Source organism: Scomber scombrus, chromosome 16 (assembly GCF_963691925.1).
Source record: "Scomber scombrus chromosome 16, fScoSco1.1, whole genome shotgun sequence".
NCBI lineage: Eukaryota > Metazoa > Chordata > Actinopteri > Scombriformes > Scombridae > Scomber > Scomber scombrus.
Genome location: NC_084985.1, coordinates 24,057,663 through 24,079,961, shown reverse-complemented (window position 1 = coordinate 24,079,961; position 22,299 = coordinate 24,057,663). Strand labels below are relative to the sequence as shown.

Below are 22,299 nucleotides of genomic sequence, written 5' to 3'. Positions count from 1 at the left end.
TTTGTTCTGGGCTACTGTTGAAGCATGATGAATATACACTAATTAAAACAATCCTACACGCTGCACCTTTAAAACTTATATCATCGTGAATACACTGAAAGATTTATATCTTTACTTTTAAAGCTGAAGATTACATTTGTTTTTTGGTTCTGTTTTCCCTGCATGACCACTGTACGCTCTTTACTTTGGCACTAACTCACAGCTGAATCTCTGACAAGACGCTCTGTGTTATTTACAGGGACGGGACTGTTTGTCAGTCGAGGAGAAGCTCACATACTGGGCTCTGTGAACCACAATGGAGCAGTTCCCAGTGTGTTCGCAGTGATGAGTTCCCTTACTAAAGAGATGATTCCCCGCACGGTTTCTTTCATCCCAGCTGAAAAGAGAGTGAGCACTTCTCTGTCCTTGCAGGGTGGACACCGTAATTTTGAGTGCTCTTAACCTTGCCTGGCTTTGTTGAGATCGGGGGTTCCTTCACTTCACTCGAACACACTGCGAGAAAATGGAGTGTTTAGAATTCAGCGCCGGTGCCGGTGTGACTGTGCGGACTTCATGAATTCACAGATTTTTAAAAAAGAAAAAAAAAGAAGGAAAAAGCGTAGAAAAATGCCCTCTTATCACCCTGTGCACACACACACACACACACACACACAAAAGGCACATAAAAGTGCTCCAGTGTAACCTGAATATGTCGTATCGGCTTTGATTTGATAGCCTGTCGTGGGGCATTGAGGTCCCCCAGTGTATTTTCGCCAAAGGGACAGAGGATTCCACTGCTTGGGAGCGAATAATACAAGGAGAGAGAAGTAACTGACTGAATGTCTGCTAAGCAGTTCAGGGTGAGCTGTGGCTCGTGAAAAAGTTTGATTCCATTTGATCAAATCAGGTAAGAACAATGGCCGAAAGATTAATCAGAAATATGACCTTATAAGGCAACGGCATAATTCCACAAGTGCTTTTTAATATCCTTTCATCTATCAGAGCTGTATGTTTGGATTAAATGTATACTGAGGCCCCGATTGTGAAGAGACACTTTTTTTTGTTTGTTGTGAAAGCCAATATCAAACGTATTGTTCTCATTCATTAGGAACCCCTGCAGGACTTGTAGTGCACATTCCTCTTCGCGGCACTGTTTACAAAGTGGTGGGTGTGTGTTTGCCAGGTGTAAGTTTAAATGGCAGGTTCCACCACACACACACACACACACACACACACACACACACACACACACACACGCACGCAGTATGTCTGGGAATGAGCCGGATACCCATTGCACTTCTCAAAGTGGCACTTCCTTCCTCTACACACTCCAGACTATGCGTTGAACTGCTGCCTGGCAACCATCTGGACAGGACCCAACTGTTGTAATTGTGTGTGTTATTTTAGTGTGTATGTGTGTGTGTGTGTGGTCAGGACAGCCTCAGTGTGGGATTGCCGCCCATGTGCTCATGTTTGGCACAAGTGTGTATTAATGACGGACTCTTGTGGGCCATAAATTCTCAGTGTGTATGTTATTGTTTTGAACCCAAACCATGATCTTTCCCAAACCATAACCAATTGGTTATTGTGCCAAACCCTAACCAGACCTTAACCGCACCATAAAACATAATTATTTTCTAACAAGCACATCAAAATACACTTTGGCCTTAAGGGTGAATGAGGTAGCCTATTTATAACATCTAAATAAAAAGAATGGCAGTGTGTCATTATTGGTTATTAGACACTGATAATATTTATTACCTGACTTTTTATTACTAAGGTTTTCTGCTAAATTAGGCATGTTTCACACACTACAAGTCCAATTGAATAAATTAGCTGTTATAAAAATATGCAAACATGACCGTTAAGGCAGATTAGCATTATCTGGGAAAAGCCACGTTAGCTAAAATTAATTCCAAATTATGTTAAATGTTCACCAAATGAGTTAGTGTCCATTTATGAGCCGTAATATGCTAACGGAAGTTTTCCTCCAACAGTAGGAAACAAGTGAATACTTTCTGATGGGATTTAACTAAATATAACTACAAATGTGTACTGTAACATTTCTTTTAAATGAACAACTTATTTTCCTGAAGTTATTTCACAACATGATACTATTAATGTCAACAAAAATAATTAAAATACTTTTTCCCAATCAGTTGTTAGTACACAGGTGACTGTAGGCTAAACTATATAGTAAAAACGGGCATTTTTGTGTTGCTACCTCATCATTATTCGTCTAAAATGTAAATTAACTTCTCAAACAGACTTTTAACAATTCACTAATTTCTGGTGAATTAAGCATCATGTTTTACAATGAAAACTGATTTAATGAAATCACAGCGTAAAAATTGCGTGGACGTTCTGACTGGTGGCGTTTCAGAATGTTGAACAATAACGTTACACATCTTACATTAGTTTAAATGAGCTGTTAAAGGTAAATATCAGGCAAAATGAAAAGACTTTCTTAAGGAGTCATACAAAGTCAATTTAGGATGAGTATCTATATAATGGGGAACCTAGAACTGTTAAACTGAGCAATATGTTAACGGAGTCTTAAAATGTAGTAAGGCTGACAGTAAATTAACTCCAACAACTCCTGAGTGTGTATTTTCAGAGCATTGGGCGATGGACACTTGTTTTTAGGATAACGGGCTGTCAGACTAATGGGCGTTCGGTCCAATGGGACACTTTTCGAACCATTGGGGATTCGGTATAATGGGCCTTCCGACCAATGGGCAGTCCTCTATTGTACACGTGGGTGTGTGCCGTGCATCCATGTGTGTGTGTGTCTGAATTCAACTCCACTCTTGTTAGGAGATTCCACGCCACATTATTGGGTTGTCTTGGTGATTGTGTGGCTCCATTCCCAGACTGGATCCCGAGGGATTAAAATAAAAGAAAAACTCCTGAATGATCTGTCATCAGTTAACTTGCTCAACAAGAGTGACACTTTTTACTGTCCGAAGATCAGAGAAAGTTACCACATTAAAAATGCATACTTAAGAAAATCAAAGGCTTACATAAATTAACAGAAATAGAATATTTTGGCTTAGTTGGGTTCGTAAAATATTTATGGCCCGAGCCTGTCCGCTGAAATTTGTGTTTTTTCATTTATAACTCGTCTTATTTGAATAATGAACTCCTCCCAACTCTTTGCAACTTTAAACGCGGCTATTCTCCGCCGCTTCAGTTGTCGCTTTCTTTTTCTTTCCTTCTAATCAACATCTAATATCAGTTTAATAATGATTAAAAGAGAAAAAGACCCCTGGATGAAGTCCAAGCTGCTGCCTTGGAGACGGCCAAGGAAGCCGTGGCACCGGGCTGAAGGTGATGCATCATGGTCATCCTCGGAAGGAGGCGGCGGTCGGGGCACAAGTAAACACTCTTAAATCATCATCCTGGGACAGATGGGTGGGTGTCACATGACCCCCCCCTTCCATCCCCTCTCTGCCTCTCCCATACAATCAACAGTCAGAGCAAAGACACAAATGTGATAAAGTCCAGACAGCTCCAATCTGAAGATAACATCAGATTTTCTTCTTTGTTTGAATGGATGTGAATTAAGGCAAAAGGCAGACAATGCTATGCCATCATGTGGGAAGTGTGACTTTTTATTCGACACGAGCCAGACAGGATTATGACAAGAGAATCACAGCGAGAAGTTTTCATGGTAACACTTTTTTCGTCAAGTCATTCAATTATCTGTGGGTGGAAACGGCAAATAGTAGAGCGACTGCAATAGTAACATCATCTGTAAACTACTATAGACGGGCCTTTCTGATCCGGCTTCGGTATTCCGAAGTGAGAGTCGGATCAGTTTCAACAATCACAGTGTCCCCATTAAATCTGTGTTATTGAGGTCCTCATGTTTGCTGTTAAGCACGTCTGGACAGGCAGTGTGGCATTTTAGATAACATAATATCCTTGTAAAACAAGAATCACATAAATAAATGTATGACACTCTTCGAAGCACATGAGGTCTTTAGCATCATGTTGTTGCTCACCCAAAGAGATCCAACATACCATATGATCTCAAGGCTTTCAAGTCACTTTTCAGCTACACAGAGCTGAAGAACAGTTAAATATTTCTTTTTTCTTTTTTTTTCCAAGGTGAGTGCTGAAAATACAGCACATTTATTGAAGCCACTTCTAAAATAAGACTGGAAAAACAGAGCATAGAAAGCAAGATTGTAGTGCTTCTTTTATGAGGTACAAAAATATGAAAGAGAGAAGAAGAGAGACTGCACCCCTTGATAATAAACAGCAAGTTTATGCTAAAAAGAAAAAGAAGCTCCCTACCCCCCTCCTCCCTCACAGCCTTGTCTCTGCGCTTTCTGCTAACACACATACACACTCCCTCCCTTAGCCTATATAAGCAGACAGCAGCTGAGCTGACCCCCTCCACCCTGCATACTCTCCTTTATTAAACACACAAAAGCTGTCTTTGCAAGCTTTAAAATACATGTGGATATTTTTGTTGGTTCCTAAGTAAAACTTGAAGTAAAAGAGGATCTCTTTTTCCACTGACAGAGTGAGCAATGTGAGCAGAAAGCCCCGCATTGTAGAGAGAAAGGGCTGAGCAGAGCAGAGAGCTGCTGCTTCCCATCCCCCACATTCACATAGCAAAGTTCTGCTGCTTTTGCAAGCGGTGATGCTGCCTTCAAGTGCTCCACCCGAGGCTCGTGACAACACAGTGTTGCAGCATTCAAGTGCTTTCTGGTTGGAAATGACAAACTTTTACGCCACATTAGAACCCTGCATTCGTTGTCTCGGTTGATGTTTGTTTTTGCGTGTGTGACTAAGAACCACTTTACATAATCAAATTGAGAAAATATAACGTCTTAGATAAGGTAGAAATTGAAAAGCAAATGAAAGCAAATTTTTGCATGTCATGCCACTGAAATGCACACTATCTTTCCATTTCCATTTCTCCTTTCTTTATGATAAACCAATACCTATTTTATACAATTCTACTCCCTCACATTTGTCAAGAGCTGAGTGAATATGCTGTTGATGTTTTGAAGACAGAAACTTTACTTACAACAGATGCTTGTACATTTTTCTCTCAACCCACACACACACACACACACACACACTAGTGTTGAATATCATCTTCATAATAATCCATGTGTCTATTCTCTATTTCTTTCCTTTAATGTTTGCTGCTGAAGGCACCAGTGACACTGTAAACCTAGTGGAGCCTTAAAAGTACTTTTTTCATCCCACTTCACTTTTTTACTTATGTGTATTAATGTTGATGGATTTATCACAGGGCTTTATAATCACATCACAGTAACTAAGGAAGCATGTGGCGGGAAATGTCAGACTTCCCCTCCGCAGTTACTAATGTCTTTTTTTTTTTGTACTGTGGAGGAGTCTTTCACGTCTGACTCAGGGCACGCTTTCTGAAAATTCTGACTGCACATGAAGGCAGCACGAAGGCTGCTGCTGCTAGGAGAGCGTGAGGCAGGCAGGCAGAGAGCAGGAAGAAAGGGGGTGGGGAGAGAGAGAGAGAGAGAGTGGTAGAGAGACACAGGGTGCCTGTTCCTATTAATTGTATAGGGGAGACTTAAGCCTTTTCCAAATATTCTCTATTTCTTTTATGTGTTAGTGCTGGATTTGACTTTAAATAGATAACATGTGATGTTGAATTTCAGCGGCCTATACGTTGTGACTTTTCCACCACCACTGTTTCTCTTTATGTATCTTCACTTCCTGCTCTGTGACTGGCTCAGTCCATCCCCCATCCTTCTTCCTTTTCTATCCTCCTCTCTCTCTCTCTTTCTCACACACACACACACACACACACACACACACACACACACACACACACACACACACACACACACACACACACACACACACACACAGAGACACTCACTGCACAGACATGCACAGGTTGTAATTTCATGCTTTCCTCTACTTTCCTCCGCTGTACTCGCTCCTCTCATCATTTGCTGTTGTCGACACATGGCAGGCAGCAGTATGGAAGCAGTCACTTCCACCCATTAAGCTCGGTCTTAACAGAAGATGACATTGTAGTCCGGTTTTGCTCCACTCCTTTAACGAGCTAATAAGATAAAAGTGCACAAAATGACCCTGACAAAGAAGAACACACAGCTCATGCATGAAGCAATTTTTGTAATCAGAATGCTTGAAAAACTTATGGCTGACTTCAAGGCACACTATTATGGTAAAGGAAATGTACATATTATATGAATTGTTTAATACCATCATACTGTAGACATGAAGTCTGTGGCATTCAGCACTGTTAGATAAAAAGCCTTGTGTATGAAAGCATGTGGCTATTTAAATATACTTGAACTGAATGTGAATATGTAAGCACTTAGTTTGGTGAGAATTGGATCGGGGGTGAAATGATGTTTACTTCTTTAGGCAGACAGCTATTTATGACCTATATTCAGTAGTCAAGAGTATTAGTATCACGTAGGCACACAAGCATGAATTATATACACTAATAATGTAGGTGTAGGTCCTTTAATAAGGATTAAATGAACTATAGAGCATATTTTGTCAGATAAAAAAGGATTAAATGCATATCTTTAAATCTAAATGAAATAAACTCACTTTAACAGACAGTCCTTTGCTGTTTATCTTTATTTGTTAAAGCCTTTCAGCTATATGCAACCCTTAATGAGTCTCACACTGACCTATACTTCATGCAAACAAACAGGGCTTTACTGATCCAAAGACATTTTTATGCATGAGCTCCGTTTTAAAGCGCATTAGACCAACAATAATGGCTCTTCTGAGGTATAAACAATGTTGTTATTAGACGGTGAGAGCGGTCCGGATCCACTCCTCTACCTCAACTCCGCTCCGGGTTTTCGTTTTCTCGCGACAGGTCGGTAAGATGGCTGTGTCTCGCGGAGCCTCGTGCTGGTTTGGTTGATTTCTAGCTCTCGCTCTGTAACAGAAGCCCCCCCCCTCCAACACACATACACATACACACACACACACATACACTTGTGTGGATGAAATTCATTTCCCTGGCTCTGTATTTATATATTTTTTCTTTTCACAAACTTTCCCCCCCCCCTCTGTTTTAACTTGAAACGGAGTCGCGGTGGATTACCGGATACCGGTCCGGGCGGAAGGGCACAGGGAGGGAATGAACCGGGACAGCGGGTACGTTGTTATAAATATACTTGTATTTATATTAAATGGTTATTCGGAGTTTGATTGTGAGTGAGTCGCCGTGCTGAGAGAGAGAGGCAGAGAAAGAGTGGGGGAGAGAGAGAGAGGGATATCATGGCCGCTCAGGTCGCCAGCGTCGCCACTCTCAACCCTAACCCGCCATCCGAACTCAAAAAGCCGGATCGGGACCCGCAGGAGGAGTCGGTACCGGGTGAGAAACAGCATGAAAATAAGGAACCGGGACCTGACGGCGGATCTCCCGGCCAGAAGGAGCTGCAGGACGGGACCGATGCTGGGAATGCTGGGGGAGGAGGAGGAGGGGATCCTGACATGAAGAACGGCAACGGGAATTTGCCCAGGGTAAATAATAATAATAATAATAGCAGTAATCAGAATGATTCAGGCGGGCCCGAAGGGAATAACCATCCCGGGATGGGACACCATCATCACCACCACCACCAGGGCCCCTTTCCTCCACCTCCTTACGGTTACAACCAGCACTACAGCCGGGCCCCTTTTCATCAACATGGCGGACAACAAAGCCCTGGCATGGCAGCTGCATCGGGGCCGGGCATGATGGACCCTTACCCGGCTAACTCACACGAACACGGCTACCCGAACCATTATAACAACTACAGCCCGTTCCAGAGCAGGACTTCTTATCAGGGACAAGGGTACGGGGCCATGAATTCCCCGCGTAACAACCAGCCTCCGGCGGCTGGTGGGCAGCCAGGCAAGCAGGCTGCCTCTTATAATAACCAGAGGTATAACATGGGGAACCAACAACCTACGTCAACGCCAACTTTAAATCAGCTCCTGACGTCCCCCAGCTCTGCCAGGAGCTACCCGAATTACCCCCAAGGAGACTATAACAATCAGGAAGGGGCCAGCAGCAAGGGACCAGGAGACATGGGCAGCAGCCAGTATAGTGGGGTCCATCCGGGTTGGCAACAAAGGACCCACCACCCGCCTCCCATGAGCCCGGGAAACACTGGACAGCCTCCAAACAGAAACCAGGTAAACTTCGCTCAGTGCTCGAGCACACTTTGGCTAAGTTAAAAGTCTCTCAAGTAGCTCAGAGAAAAACCCCCACTGTGGAGTTGCACATTATTGCATTGGCCCAGCCATTGTCTATGTAGCAAGAGCTCTAAAATGGCTGCCTCTCTCTTTTCTCCCAATACCAACCCCCTGCAATAGTGTTTAGACAGCGAAACAAACCTCGTTTTCTGTTCGAAACAACTTTTTACTGAGTGGCGGGTGTTTGTGTGTGTGTGTCCCTGCTCGGTGCCGGGGCAAGAGTTTGACTAAGTAGAGTAAGAGTTTGTCAGGAGAAAGTGTGTGTGACTGTGTGTGTGTGTGCATGCGGAGAGATAAGGTGATATTTCTTCGCAGTGCTTTTCTTCAGCCTCGTTGTGTTTAAAGTGCCGTGTTGTTTTCTGTAAGACTCCGCGGGCTCTATTTTTTTTAAAGTGTTGTGCTCCCCACCAGTGCTATCAAAGTTGTGTCAGCGCGGCTGTCAGCGCAATAAACAAGACGCAAATGACAGCGATAAAGCCGTTAAACATTTGCATAATCATTAGGAAAAGACCCCCGTGTGTCTAGAGAGAAAAAAAGAAGCGGTTTGCACAGTAAGGTGGTGATGTGTCTCACAGTCCAGAGAATGGCAAAAATTACAACCTGCTAAGTGTTTACTAGTATCAAAGTGTGTGATTGTGACCGCGATTGATTTCATCCTCGACGGAGGGTTTTTTTCATTCATTGCGGCTCGGTTCGGGCTCCGTCCGCTTTTTTTCTCGGCGTCGGCGCTCTTGTAAACACGGCCCCGCTGGTTGGAGTTGGCAAAGTGCAAGATTGCCTTTGCTTTGGGGATTTGAATTATGGAGGTAAAATCCTGCTGTCAGAGCCAGGAGACAGTTGGTCTTAGGTTGACATGCGAGCCGAGATCTGATTGGCTCCCCCATCCCTCTGCTCTCGGCCATTTATAATTGCATCTAATGGAAGGCTGCAGAAAAACAGCCCCCTCTCAGCCCAGTTATGTGTTCCTCCACCGTGTCAAGACAACATAGTCCCTCTGTTTATTCCCTTTATATGCTTTTATTATCAATTTGGGCACAATTGTGAGCATTTGTGCAGCTTTAAAATATCTTTATGCATTTTTCTGATTTATTCACACATTTAAATATTTTATCACATAAACAAAAATACACCAATAATCACACATTGCATTTGAGAATAACACCTTACTTATTGCTTTTACTTGCTGAGAGCATTTTAAGAATACACATTTGGTTCAGTTCCTCCCACTGCAGTAATTTGCATGATGACAGTATTCATGTATCCACCATTGTTTTTATTATTTGTTTGTTGTTTTTTTTAAAGTTCACATGTGCTGAGTCACATCTCTGCTGTCTTTTTTTTTTTTAAGCAGTTGATCCCCAGACATGCACCTGAAGTTTCTTTTTTTCTCCTTTTTTTTGCTCTTGGGTACACTGTGTGCACTTCTCCTTCATGTCGGCTGACTCTGGTACAGCAGATAGAGTAGGTGTGGTCATGTAGCCCCGTTGTGTGACTGTGTTTTCCACCGTTTCCAGATCAGGAGCTGAGGAAGGCTCGTTGCGCTCTCCCCAAATGTCTCGTGGCCACGTGAGAAAAAGAGAGAGAGTGAGTGAGAGAGAGGGAGAGAGAGAGAGTGTGTGTGTGTGTGTGAGATAGGGAGAGGGAGAGAGAGAGAGAGAGAGAGTCGGACTGGCTCTGCTTGTGTTTACAAGCAGCCAAGGTGTCAGCCAAGTGTCACGGCTTTATTTTTATTTTTTTCAGCCTGGTTTACAATAGCCTAATTTACTTCCACATGCAGAGAGTGTAACCATGTCAACAGAGTGCTTACCTATCTCTCTCGCTCTCTCTCTCTCCCTCCCTCCCTCCCTCCCTCCCTCTGTCTCTCTCTCTCTCTCTCTCTCTCTCTCTCTCTCTCTCTCTCTCTCAATGATAACAGACACATGTGCAGTGTTTTTACTCTACAGTTTGGTGTCATTTGTACTATAGGCAACATCTGTGAGCTGTGTAGTTCATTTGAACACAGATTATACAATAAGTCGTTATAATTAAAACACATCTGGGTGCATGAAGGATACACGTGTGTATATATGCAACATTCTCACCCAAAAATAGCGCTTTTAATTCATTTTGGGAAACAATTGTGTGTTAATTTGATTAGTATGTCACATCCATAATTGACTTTTCCTAATGGCAGTGTTTTCTATCTATTCTGTATATAGATAAATAGATCCTCATGTCATTTGTGCTCACATGTGCTCGCTTTTTGGTCAATTTTGCATGTGGCATACACTAACAATACTGTAAATAGTCCTGTAATAGAGGTTGATTTATTGAATGTGTGAAAGAGGAGACTTAGTGCTTTATTTCCAGCTGCAGGGTGATGAGTGAGCACAGAGGGTTGATATGCAGATGCCTTCCCACCACTTGTTGCTGTTAAACTTTTGAAAGCTTTTCACTCAAGTTCGTCCGCTCGCTTTGCCGCATCACTAAAAAAAAGGTAAATTGCATATGTCAGAGGCGTCCGTCAAAAGGGAAACATTTGAACCGTAATATACATAAATGATGCAACTTCACTTAAGGTGAAAGGCACGAGCATGATCATATTAATCGACTTTCTGATCGGTGACGCTTCATACACAAATCTATCAGAAGCGGTGAGAGATATCTTACTGATGAGTGTGTCTTTCTCTGAATGGACTCACTGCTGTTGCTGTTGCTGTTTTTTTTCTCCTCCCTAGCTTCAATTTGTCACTTAATGTGTCCATACCTGAGGCTAGCTGTGAAATCTTAGCAAGCAGGGTGAATGGATAGCATCAGTTGAAGCTTCACTTTGATACGATTTGGACTCGTTTTCAGCCACGCTTGTTAGTCAGACTACCTATAGGACCACATGGGATACAATCCTTATTATTGACTTGATGTATCTGGCTGAGACATTTTTCTCTAAGCATCAGTGTAATATATATTACTCATACACTTCATTTTTATTCGCTGTCACTTCTGTTGGTTGTCTCACTAACACTTAAACCTCTGAATCAGTGCTTTACACCTCTTCAAGGTTCACAACTCTACATTGAGAACCAGCTAAGAAAAGGAACGCACTGTTCTCATCGCTTGTAACGTTCAAATGTCTCAACTCGAGCAGGAATATACAGTTTCTTTTCGCGGTGACGTCCAAGGCGACGGTCCGGATTTGCCGGCGTGCAGCTAACATAGTCTCAGATGTGGATTAAGAGGAAGAAGATAGATGGTTTCCACTAGTGCAGGTTTTTCTCATGGGTTAATATGCTTTCGGGGAGGTAAAGAAGCATCATCGGTGTTATTGTAGAAAGAGGAGGAAGAGTGTCTGAGGAGGTAATTGAACATTTAGACTGTTGAGCACAGCTAACAGCAGCAGAAACTATATTTTTTTCGCCGTCTCCAAAATCTCATTAGTGTCACCGAATCACTATTGTGGAGCTTTAACAGGAGTTTGTCTCCACACCGCTGCAGGTGAGATTTGGACAGGGGAGCGCAATTTAACTGACACAATCTGAGGAGCGGTCCCAAAGGGCAGGAACTCACACTCAAACGGACAGAAAGGTGAAACGAATAGTTTCTGTTTTTTTAAGTGGGTGTGTGTGTGTGTGGGGGGGGGGGGTGGGGGGCTTTTCCTGATGAGCAATCGCGACAGGGGGGATTGTGTCATACGAGGCCACCGGCTCCGCACACATGATGTTCAGTCAGAGGACTTGTTGTGTGTTTGATGTGGCGGCCTGGAGACCAAAGTTCAGGCAGAGAGGGCTTCTTTTTTTTTTTCCTTTTCTTTTTTTTTTTGCAGTCCACTCTGCTGTAGAAGCCGCCGTATTTCAGCCGAGTTTATTAAACGCTTCAACTCTCCATTCATTAACGTCAGAGCGATTGGCCTTTTTAATCGGCGGATATATCGCCGGTAATGATCGGACGGCTGATTTTTATGGAGCCGTTCACCTGCCTGGGGCCACCTGCTGAAGATGAATTAATGCGTTAATTGAGAGGTGGGTGAGAGAGAATAATAATACAGGTTTCCATCACGCCTCACACACAAATAAACACTCTGAAGTGGATCGTAGCGCGGTTGTTATTTTGGATAGTATAACAGCAGGTGTTTCCCTCCTTTTTTTCCTTTTTTTTTTTTGTTGCCTAACACATGGGAGCGAGCCCCTGCAGCTCTGCAGCTCTGCAAAGGCCGACTTCCCCAAATTGAGTTTGAATGAAATCATAATTGAAAGCAGTGTAAATATTTAGTTTGAGAGGGAAAACACCAAAGCAAGACCGTTACTTATTCAGTGGACTTCAGCTAATAGACACACACACGAGCAGAAAGCAGCTCACAAATCAACAATTTGATGACAGCTTTATTGTCTCGAGCAATGAAAGTGAATAGATTTAATACTGAACAGAGCAAATGTGATTCAAAAGTGAAACTAATACAGGCAAGTGAACTTTTAGTAAGCACATTAAAGCTAAAGGTATATATTAAAAAGTGTGATTAGTTTGAAGTTATACTGTAAAGTTTGAGATTGTACTGTAAAGCTTATAGTGGTGCAAGTTCAACTTCATGATGAATTGGTTACATTTAAATATAATTAACAGCCTCAGATTTGAAGTGGTTATAAGTAGTGCTGGAATCATTATCAAACTCATTCAAACTTTATTTATATAACACTTTTCATACAGGTTAATGTAGTTCAAAGTGCTTCAAAGTTGATTGACAAGCCGATAATAAGACAGAACAAGTGTAGACCGAAGTCAGGTTAATCGTGAAGGTAATCATTACAGCTGTAAATATGAAGGCGAATATAGACATTCACTTACATTTATTTAAAACGACGCACCAATGAGCGCTGTGTCAAACAGTGAGCAGCAGATGTGTGTGTGTGTTGTGACTGCAGCTGCAACTATTAGCTGATTCTTTAATTAGTCGATCAGCAGAAAAATTAATTGACTGTTTTGATCGTTTTCCAAGCAAAATAATAATGCACATGTGCAGATTTGAAGCTGTGTATGATAGTGAACTGAGCACATGTGGATTTTAAACTATTGACCGAACAGCTGAGAAAAGATTTAAATTCAAAATACAGCTGACAACTGTATCAATATTTGAAAGGATGCATAATGAGAGTTGAATGAGGACAGAAAAAGGGAAATATCAACGTGTACACAGTCAATGGAAAGAATTACATTGTTCTTTGACAGCTATCGTCCCTTCAACACAACACATGCTTCCAAGTCAACACACACACACACACACACACACACACACACACACACACACACACACACACACACACACACACACACACAAAACAACAACGTGCAGCCACTGTTCAGACAGTGTGTCGAAGGGAGGGGAGCGGGAGAGGAAAGAGGAACACACAGCATTCAAAAAGGAAGTTCACTCTCGCCTCTTTTTATCGTTGCACTGCTGAGTAATGATTCTCAACAGGCCACATGGACAGCATGCTGCCTCCCGGCATTCTGTGTGTGTGTGTGTGTGTGTGTGTGTGAAGCTGGATGGTGTGTGGTATGAGGGAGAAACGGTGTCAGTGATACTCAGGGGAGGAGGGGGCGGTGGGAGTTTTTGTGAATGATCTTCATCTGCCCCCCCTCCCCCAACCCCCGACAGCTGTGTGTATTTGTGTGTTGTTGTTTTTTGTAAGTGTGGCGGTTACTCGGTGGTCGTTGCGTTTGTGTGTGTGTGTGTGTGTCACAGCCTCAGGAGCCTCTCTCTGACCTGCTCTTACTCCACGTGTCACCAGCCATCCGTCTTCTCTCCGTAACATCCGCCTTTCATCCTGACAACCGCAGACTCTTACATTTTCAAACTCTGCCTCCCCCCCCCCCCCCCCCCCCCCCCCCCCACACACACACACACACACACACAGTTGCACTCTTATTTCCTCACTAGTTTCACCCTCGAGACCCCTCAGTTATCTCTACCAAATCTCTAAAGTGCTCTTAGATTTGAAGCATCCGGCCAATATTTGATGAAACTGTTACAATCTGAAGTGAGGTGAAGTTTTGGGGGCTTCAACATGCTACAGACCCAGACGCCCCCTGAAGTTGGATTTCCAACACAGAAAGTTAGAAGAACCTTACCAGCCCTGACCTCAAAATTTCCCAAGCATCAACAGTGTGAATGTTGTAGTAATATCCTGTTTATTAGCGCTTATGTCTCATTTGTGTCGCATTAAATCAGTCGTACACACAGCGCTCTCCGACTTCTGTCTGCGGACATGTTGCTACGGTGATTGATGCGCAAAATACAGCGAAAGGTGTGTTTTTTAATTAACTGGTATTGCTAACGATGGCTAATAACGGCTAGCGTGGATAGAACCGGTTATCTGACTTGAAAGGGAACACTTGAAAAAGTGGGACGTCATTCCCGGCTCCGAATTCCAACTTCCCAAATGTAAATTTACACAGTTATATAAACAGGATATTACTACAGCTTACACTGCTGTCACTGTTGATGCGCCATCTTGGATTTTGAGGTCAGGGGGTGAGCGAGGTTTTCCCAATCTTCCGAGGGTAGACATCCGACCTCGAGAGGTATTCTGGTTGAAACTCAGAAATTCCGAGTACAAATGAGACACACTGTTATTTTGAAGTAACAGTCCAGCGTTGCAGGTTGGGAACACACACACAGCGGGTGGGGGGGGAGAACAAGTTGCTCCACGGACAAATGTCAAAGTTAGGATATTGCGCTAGCGGGTGGGGGGTGGGGGGCAATTGCGGTATGTAAAGGTAATTCATTTCTTGTGACATTTACCTTCCAAAATGCTCCAGATTAGCATAGTAATATCCTCCTCTGAGCCCCTCCGCGCCAACACTACAGACTTCATTTACATGACGTATGACGGAGGCTTTATGCAATAAAGTGGTTAACCTTTAAATGGGTGCAGTCGATGAGACTAGGAGGGCTAGAGAATGATGCTTCCTCCCAGCTCTCATGCCGCACTCACCTTTGCTCTCTGTAAAATAACAGTAGCAATGGTTCACGTATAAAGAGGAAAAAGGGGAACATGCATAAGCACACGAAGAACGGTTGTCTTTTTTTTCTCTTTTTATGTCTCTTGTGGAAGTCGATCACGGTGTGGTGTTGTTGTTGAGGATTGGGCCCTCTAGTAATAGCCTCGCTTTCTGTTTTGGCTAATGTGGTGTTCACACTTTCAACCTAGAGAGAGAGAACTTTATTTATCCCCAAAGGGACATTACAAGGTAGCTTATAAAAATACACACAATGAAGTGTGTGTGTGTGTGTGAGAGAGAGAGAGAGAGGGAGAATGACCATAATATAGATATATATATACACACACACACACACAATAAGTACTATACTACCTGAAATTATGCATTTTGTCTGAAATAAGCTGAAACCAGTAGTTGATCCAGCATCTATGACATCAGTTTAAGTATCTTTTGTCCTCTGTAGGCTTCCGTAAATCGACAATACAACCAGTTTGGAAATTTTATTGACTAACATAAACTTTTAGTCATTTTTTTAAGCAAAAAGGTGTGAATATTTGCTGCTTTTTCTAGTCTGCTATGATTTTACACTATTGGTTGAACTACACAAGAGGTTTAAAAGGGCATTCATCTGTATTTCTGATCGAGGAAATCACCAGCAGATTGATCAATAATGGAAACAAACATCAGTGGCATCCTTAAATTGAACCCCTTATGGATTTTGGACTGTTAATAGACACAATTAGTTTCTCTATCAAGATATATATAATCATTAGACGCAGCTTTAGGGACACAGTAGCAGCAGAGTTCACTTTTTATGGCAGGAAACTGAGTTTAAAATGTGAAAATTAACTTTTACGGCTCTGTAAAAAAAAGAAAAGTGAAAGTCATATAAGTTGTCCAGCGTTTCCACGTGTTTATATGACACCTCTGTCTCTGTGCAGTCAGCTAGCAGCTTGTTTGATCCACAGCCGTTGTTTTGTTTTGATTTGATCGGCTCATGGCCTAAAATAAAAATAGAAAAGAGAGAGAGCAGCCGTCGGTCAGCGGGAACAAAGTTTCCCAGACAAAAGCGGCAACAAAAAAGGCTATTTAATGTCATTGTTTCTGGCTCCAGTGTGGCAGGTGACAATCATTTATGCACCAAAGACACATCGGACCAGTATTTGCTGCCCCGGCTGCTGCTGATGCTAAACTTACACTCCTGTTGTGATACATGTGAACGGACGGTGGAAAAATTAGTAACTGTCTCTGGCATGTCTCTCCCTCACTCTCTCTCTCTCTCTCTCTCTCTCTCTCTCTCTCTCTCTCTCTCTCTCTCTCTCCACCCGAACATTTGCATGGACGAGCACCACACGCTGCTGATTTGTCAATGAGAGGTTGCAGATGAACAATCCCAACGGTGTTACCAGTCCAGTTCAGTCCACTGCTGGTTGGTTTAAAGCATGATGGAAACACTGCAAGTTATATGTAAAGCTGTAGTTTGAACGTAAAGTGTGCAGCCGTGCTATACTGTATGAACTCCATGTTGCTTTTAAATGGCTGATGTGTGTGATTCAGATTATGACCAAGCATGTTTTTGTGTGTGTGTGTGACGTCAGCGTCAGTTGTGACTGTGACCATGAGGCAGCCCGGTGACCCAGCCAGGTCCTTAAGTGGCTTCGCCCTCTTTCAGCAGCCAGGGTATTTTTGGCGTAGCAGTGAGTGACACACTTATCGTAACGGGTCGTCCAGGGTGCCAATGGTCAGCCTGAATAAGCGTCCTCCCAGAGCCTCTACGTGATGTAACCGATCGCCGTCTGGCCTCCCGACGCTGACAGAGGAGTCGCCGGCCGCTAACGCATCAAGTGTGCTTATCTGTTAGCAGGAGAGAGCAGGGACAGCTTTTTCTTCCTGATGGGCTCACGTGACCCGAGCTGGACAGCCAGCATTACTCTGTGCTCACATTAGGGACTTAGATAAAGCCTCACAGGTGTGCATCAGCCAGTTTTAGCAAAGAAACATCAGTGTTTAATATTAAGTTAAATTTCAAAACTCTTAAGAAGTTATTAGGAGAAGCGATTTGGATCCCACTCAAAATGTAAATTAAGAGAGTCAATCTGCTGAGTATTGTTTGAAATTCAAATCGATGCTGATGAAGCACCAAAGTTTTGGTGGAGTTTTGGCAAAGATTTTTTTTTGAATATAGACACGTTTTCTCCCTTAAAACTCCCTTTTTATTAAATAAAAGAAGCCAAAGCTCTTTGGCAGTAAAAGTTGTCTACACACAAGCAGCAATAAAGTCTATAATTGGCAACATTTTGATTTATGTCTAGAACTACATGATCAAAGAGTAAGTAAAGAAGAGACTGAATCTGAGCAGACATTTAGAAACAACTTTAGGTAGCACCAAGCACCAAATGAAGGTAGATTTAGCCTTTTTTGAGTAAATCAACCACCCTGTGATGACTTGGAGGAAAGGTATTCATTTGTCCCTATATAGTGTGATTTTTTTTATGTGTGTCTATCTTGTTTTTACTGATGGAACATAAAATATTACTAATCTTACTGTTATTCCGTCTAGTGGCTAACTAAAAAAATATATTTATTGTAGCCATTATGAACAAATATAAAACACAATTATTTGGGTTGGAATTGTGTTTTAGAAGTTAATTATTTTTCAAGTATTGAACGTCTGACCGTCCATCCAGAAAGCTGCTAAAGGACTTTTATTTTTACCGGCCTGGTACCACTTAATAAACCGTTTTGATTGGCTGATGTCCACTACCTGTTCACTACTGTGCCGGTTTGATTTATGACTAACAATTATGATCAACAATATGAACCATTAGTAGTGGCAGTGGACCAAATAATATATGAATATATTGGGTCATTCTTCAGTATGTTTAGTCTATGTTCTGCCTTTTACTAAAGATATATTTTAGATACAGTCATTTAATAATCATTCTCTAAAAACTAGTACTAGTAGCTATTATAACACTTTTATCTTCTTCTGTGCTCAAAATATTATTAATTTTTTGTTGGGGCTTTTCTTGTATATTCATCTCTTTCTTCACTGTTAGAGTAGAAAGGGAAAAAAATGTCAGTTACCATCATTCCACTATGTGACAAACACAAATGACGAACATCTGCTTTCCACCGTTTATCACAACAACACACTCCGTTCCCACCGGCCCCGCTCTGGGCTCGCACAGTCCGAACGTCCCCTCACCTCGCCTCGTTCCTCGGGATTCGGCGACTGTCACCAGGAAATAGAAGTTCGGCCTTGACAGGTTTGACAGGCGGCAGTCAGGGCAAATGTTCACTCTCTTGTACCTCCAACCTACAACATCACAGTGACAGGCCAGGCGAGCAGGCAGCCATCCTTTTCTTTATTATCAGCGGACAAGCAAGCTGCCATAGAAATGACTTCGGCTCCTTGTCAAGTCAGGAAACATGTTGTGAGGTATTGAGCTGTCTTAACTGCAGTTTAAAGTTACTGTGCATTGCATACTCCTCATAAACAGATCCGTTCATCTGTGCTGATTCTGCTTTATCTCTTTATTTTCGTTGTTGCATACTGCACATGATCAGGCTATTAATGCACATGATCAGGGTATTAATGCACATGATCAGGCTATTAATGCACATGATCAGGGTATTAATGCACATGATCAGGCTATTAATGCACATGATCAGGGTATTAATGCACATGATCAGGGTATTAATGCACATGATCAGGCTATTAATGCACATGATCAGGGTATTAATGCACATGATCAGGCTATTAATGCACATAATCAGGGTATTGATGCACATGATCAGGCTATTAATGCACATGATCAGGCTATTAATGGACATGATCAAGGTATTGATGCATATGATCAGGGTATTAATGCACATGATCAGGGTATCTAGCACATGATCAGGCTATTAATGCACATGATCAAGGTATTGATGCATATGATCAAGGAATACCTTGATCATATGCATCAATACCTTGCACATGATCAGGCTATTAATGCACATGATCAAGGTATTGATGCATATGATCAAGGTATTAATGCACATGATCAGGCTATTAATGCACATGATCAAGGTATTGATGCATATGATCAGGCTATTAATGCACATGATCAAGGTATTGATGCATATGATCAGGGTATTAATGCACATGATCAAGGTATTGATGCATATGATCAGGCTATTAATGCACATGATCAAGGTATTGATGCATATGATCAGGCTATTAATGCACATGATCAGGCTATTAATGCACATGATCAAGGTATTGATGCATATGATCAGGGTATTAATGCACATGATCAAGGTATTGATGCATATGATCAGGCTATTAATGCACATGATCAGGCTATTAATGCACATGATCAAGGTATTGATGCATATGATCAGGGTATTAATGCACATGATCAGGGTATCTAGCACATGATCAGGCTATTAATGCACATGATCAAGGTATTGATGCATATGATCAAGGAATACCTTGATCATGTGCATTAATAGCCTGATCATGTGCATTAATACCTTGATCATATGCATCAATACCTTGCACATGATCAGGCTATTAATGCACATGATCAAGGTATTGATGCATATGATCAAGGTATTAATGCACATGATCAGGCTATTAATGCACATGATCAAGGTATTGATGCATATGATCAGGCTATTAATGCACATGATCAAGGTATTGATGCATATGATCAGGGTATTATTGCACATGATCAGGCTATTAATGCACAGGATCAAGGTATTGATGCATATGATCAGGGTATTGATGCACATGATCAGGGTATTGATGCACATGATCAGGCTATTAATGCACATGATCAGGGTATTATTGCACAAGTATAGGGTAATATTGCACATGTACAGGATGTTATTGCACATGTAAAGGTTGTTATTGCATATGTGCAGGATATTATTGCACATGTGCAGGATAGAGTTGTACTCATTAGCCTGATATTCAGCAGTTTACTTCTCTGATGGTACTTAGATTAAACATTTGCCAGGAATCTGGAAGTGCAAGTGTTTTTTTAGGACACTGTATGGTCTTCCAGAAGGGCAGCAGGGTGAAACGCCAGGAGGCTGTTAGCATAGCTTAGCACAATGACTGGAAACAAGCAGAAATGTATAGCTCTGCTCCGTCTGAAGCTAACTTTGAGCAAGAAATCTGAAACTTGTTCTTGGTAAGTTTTAAATGTGGTTAAATGTTACAGATATCACATACTGTATCGCTCACTAAAATGTGCTTCTTGTCAGTAGTTTGACAAGTTTTTAAGGTCTGCTTACTAGATTTTTCCAGAGCTTTCCACCTCAGTCTGTCACAGTCTTCAAACTATATCGTGAGATGTGGTTCAAAACTCTATCGCCATTAATTGAATCGTAATTGATGTCTGACCTCTACAATTAATATCTGCCTGTGATAATTGGAGTGTCTGATGTTTGAGTATCAGTCATGTGACATTTAAATTTGTTTGTCCTCAGCAGAAATGTGATGAACCTTTCCAGCAGCACAGTAGATGTTTCCTTTACTCTTTCAAAGCCTCACACAGGTGCTGTGTGGAGTAGCTCTCTTTACCTGCTGTCTCTCTCTTCTTGTTGTTGTTGTTGTTGTTGTTACTCTTATTAACCTCAAATAGCTCTGGAAGCATTTTGTTTTCTCCCCCTCATCTCTCAGAGATGTGAAAGCAGATTTTGTTGAGGTTCTTCTCCTTCTTCCTCCTTCTTCTTTCTCTTCTCTTCTCTTCCCCCAAACATCTTTTGAATTCCTCGGAACAGCTGGGCGAACATCTGGGCGAGTTAGGGGTGCTGTTGCCTCCGCTCGGCGTGGAAGATGGCACCAGCAGGCGCGGGCTGCCACCCACCCCACACCCTCTCACAACCCCCTCTCCTCCGCAGCCTTTTACTCGGCGCCTCCTCGCTTTTATCCGGAGTCACGCAGCGGTCAGCGCTAAGTTTGAACTTGGGAAGGCTGATGCTGTGGGAAGACACACTAATTACCTCATTGAGAACACGGCCTTATTTTTTAATTGTGTTTTTTCTTCTCCGAGCTTCTCGGTTTGTTGTTTACTCGGTTTCTAACACGTGGATCTTCACACCAGTTTCCTTAAAAGTCCTTTTAAAGCAGTAGTTTAGTTCGAATGCTTTACGGCAGCTGTAAGAGTGCTGTTGCAGCTGTGGCCCCGCTGTGTATTTTTGGTGCAGTCGTTGTTTATGAAAAAAAGTGGGAATATTCAAACAGTGTACGACACTCCCTCCACAAGTATATTTTTCTAACATTTCAGGGTGTCTAAATGTAAAGAGTCCTTTTTGACATCATGGTGTTTGTTTGTGTAGACGCTTGTTAACAATACAGCTCCTGTTAGAGCCGGATATCAATTTGCAATTTTCTAAATGTAGCCTACTACAAATTCTGTTTTCCATTTATCAAAAAAGTTCCTCAGAAGTCATGTAAACAAAAACAGTAGCAGCAGAACTTTTCCTTAATGAAATACAGTCCAGAACTGGGATTGAAATCATGAGTGTATCAGAGAATAAGTAAAGAAGAGTGCTGCAGGTTTAGATTAGTCATTAATTGATAAGTTGATTAGGCAGAACGCTAATCAGCAACTATTTTGATAATCAAATAAATCATTTAAGCTGTTTTTCAAGCAAATATGTCAAACATTTGATTGTTCCAGCTTCTCAAATGTGAGACTTACCTAACCCTGTTTTTGTGTCTCAGAGTAAACAGAATGTTTTGGGGGTTCTATCTCATTTTTGGCTAATTTTCTTAACATATTGTTGTATGTTTTTTGGTGTTCGCCGATAAAGCGATTAAGAAAATGATTTGTGGGCTTTTTGTACTTGACAGAAATCAAAACTTCGGTGTCGGTAGGTATCAAGAAAGCACTCAAGTTCTGGTTCCTGCTCTCTCTGAAGATCATCCACCTTCCTTCAGTGTTGAAATCCAGTGGTTAGGGTTAGTGTTCATACAGTGGGGAGGGGGATGAAAGGAGAAAGTGAGTGTGCCCTTAGAAATCTCACCCCCTAAAATGGACATTTGCGGTGAAGGGGAGCATATCATGTCCTCTGTGACGTGTTTGTGATTCCGCCACCGTACGAGGGAGG

The 22,299-nt window shown here is 42.1% G+C and overlaps 1 protein-coding gene across 1 annotated transcript in view; it reads left to right on the top strand.

Moving 5' to 3' along the window:
- Nucleotides 1–6,988: 6,988 nt before the first annotated feature.
- Nucleotides 6,989–22,299, top strand: part of arid1ab (AT-rich interactive domain 1Ab) — a 54,497-nt gene continuing 39,186 nt past the window's right edge. Inside the window, exon 1 of the mRNA XM_062435527.1 lies at nt 6,989–8,157. Coding sequence (XP_062291511.1) covers nt 7,255–8,157 — 903 coding nt within the window. The 5' untranslated portion in view covers nt 6,989–7,254. The remainder of the gene's footprint in view (nt 8,158–22,299) is intronic.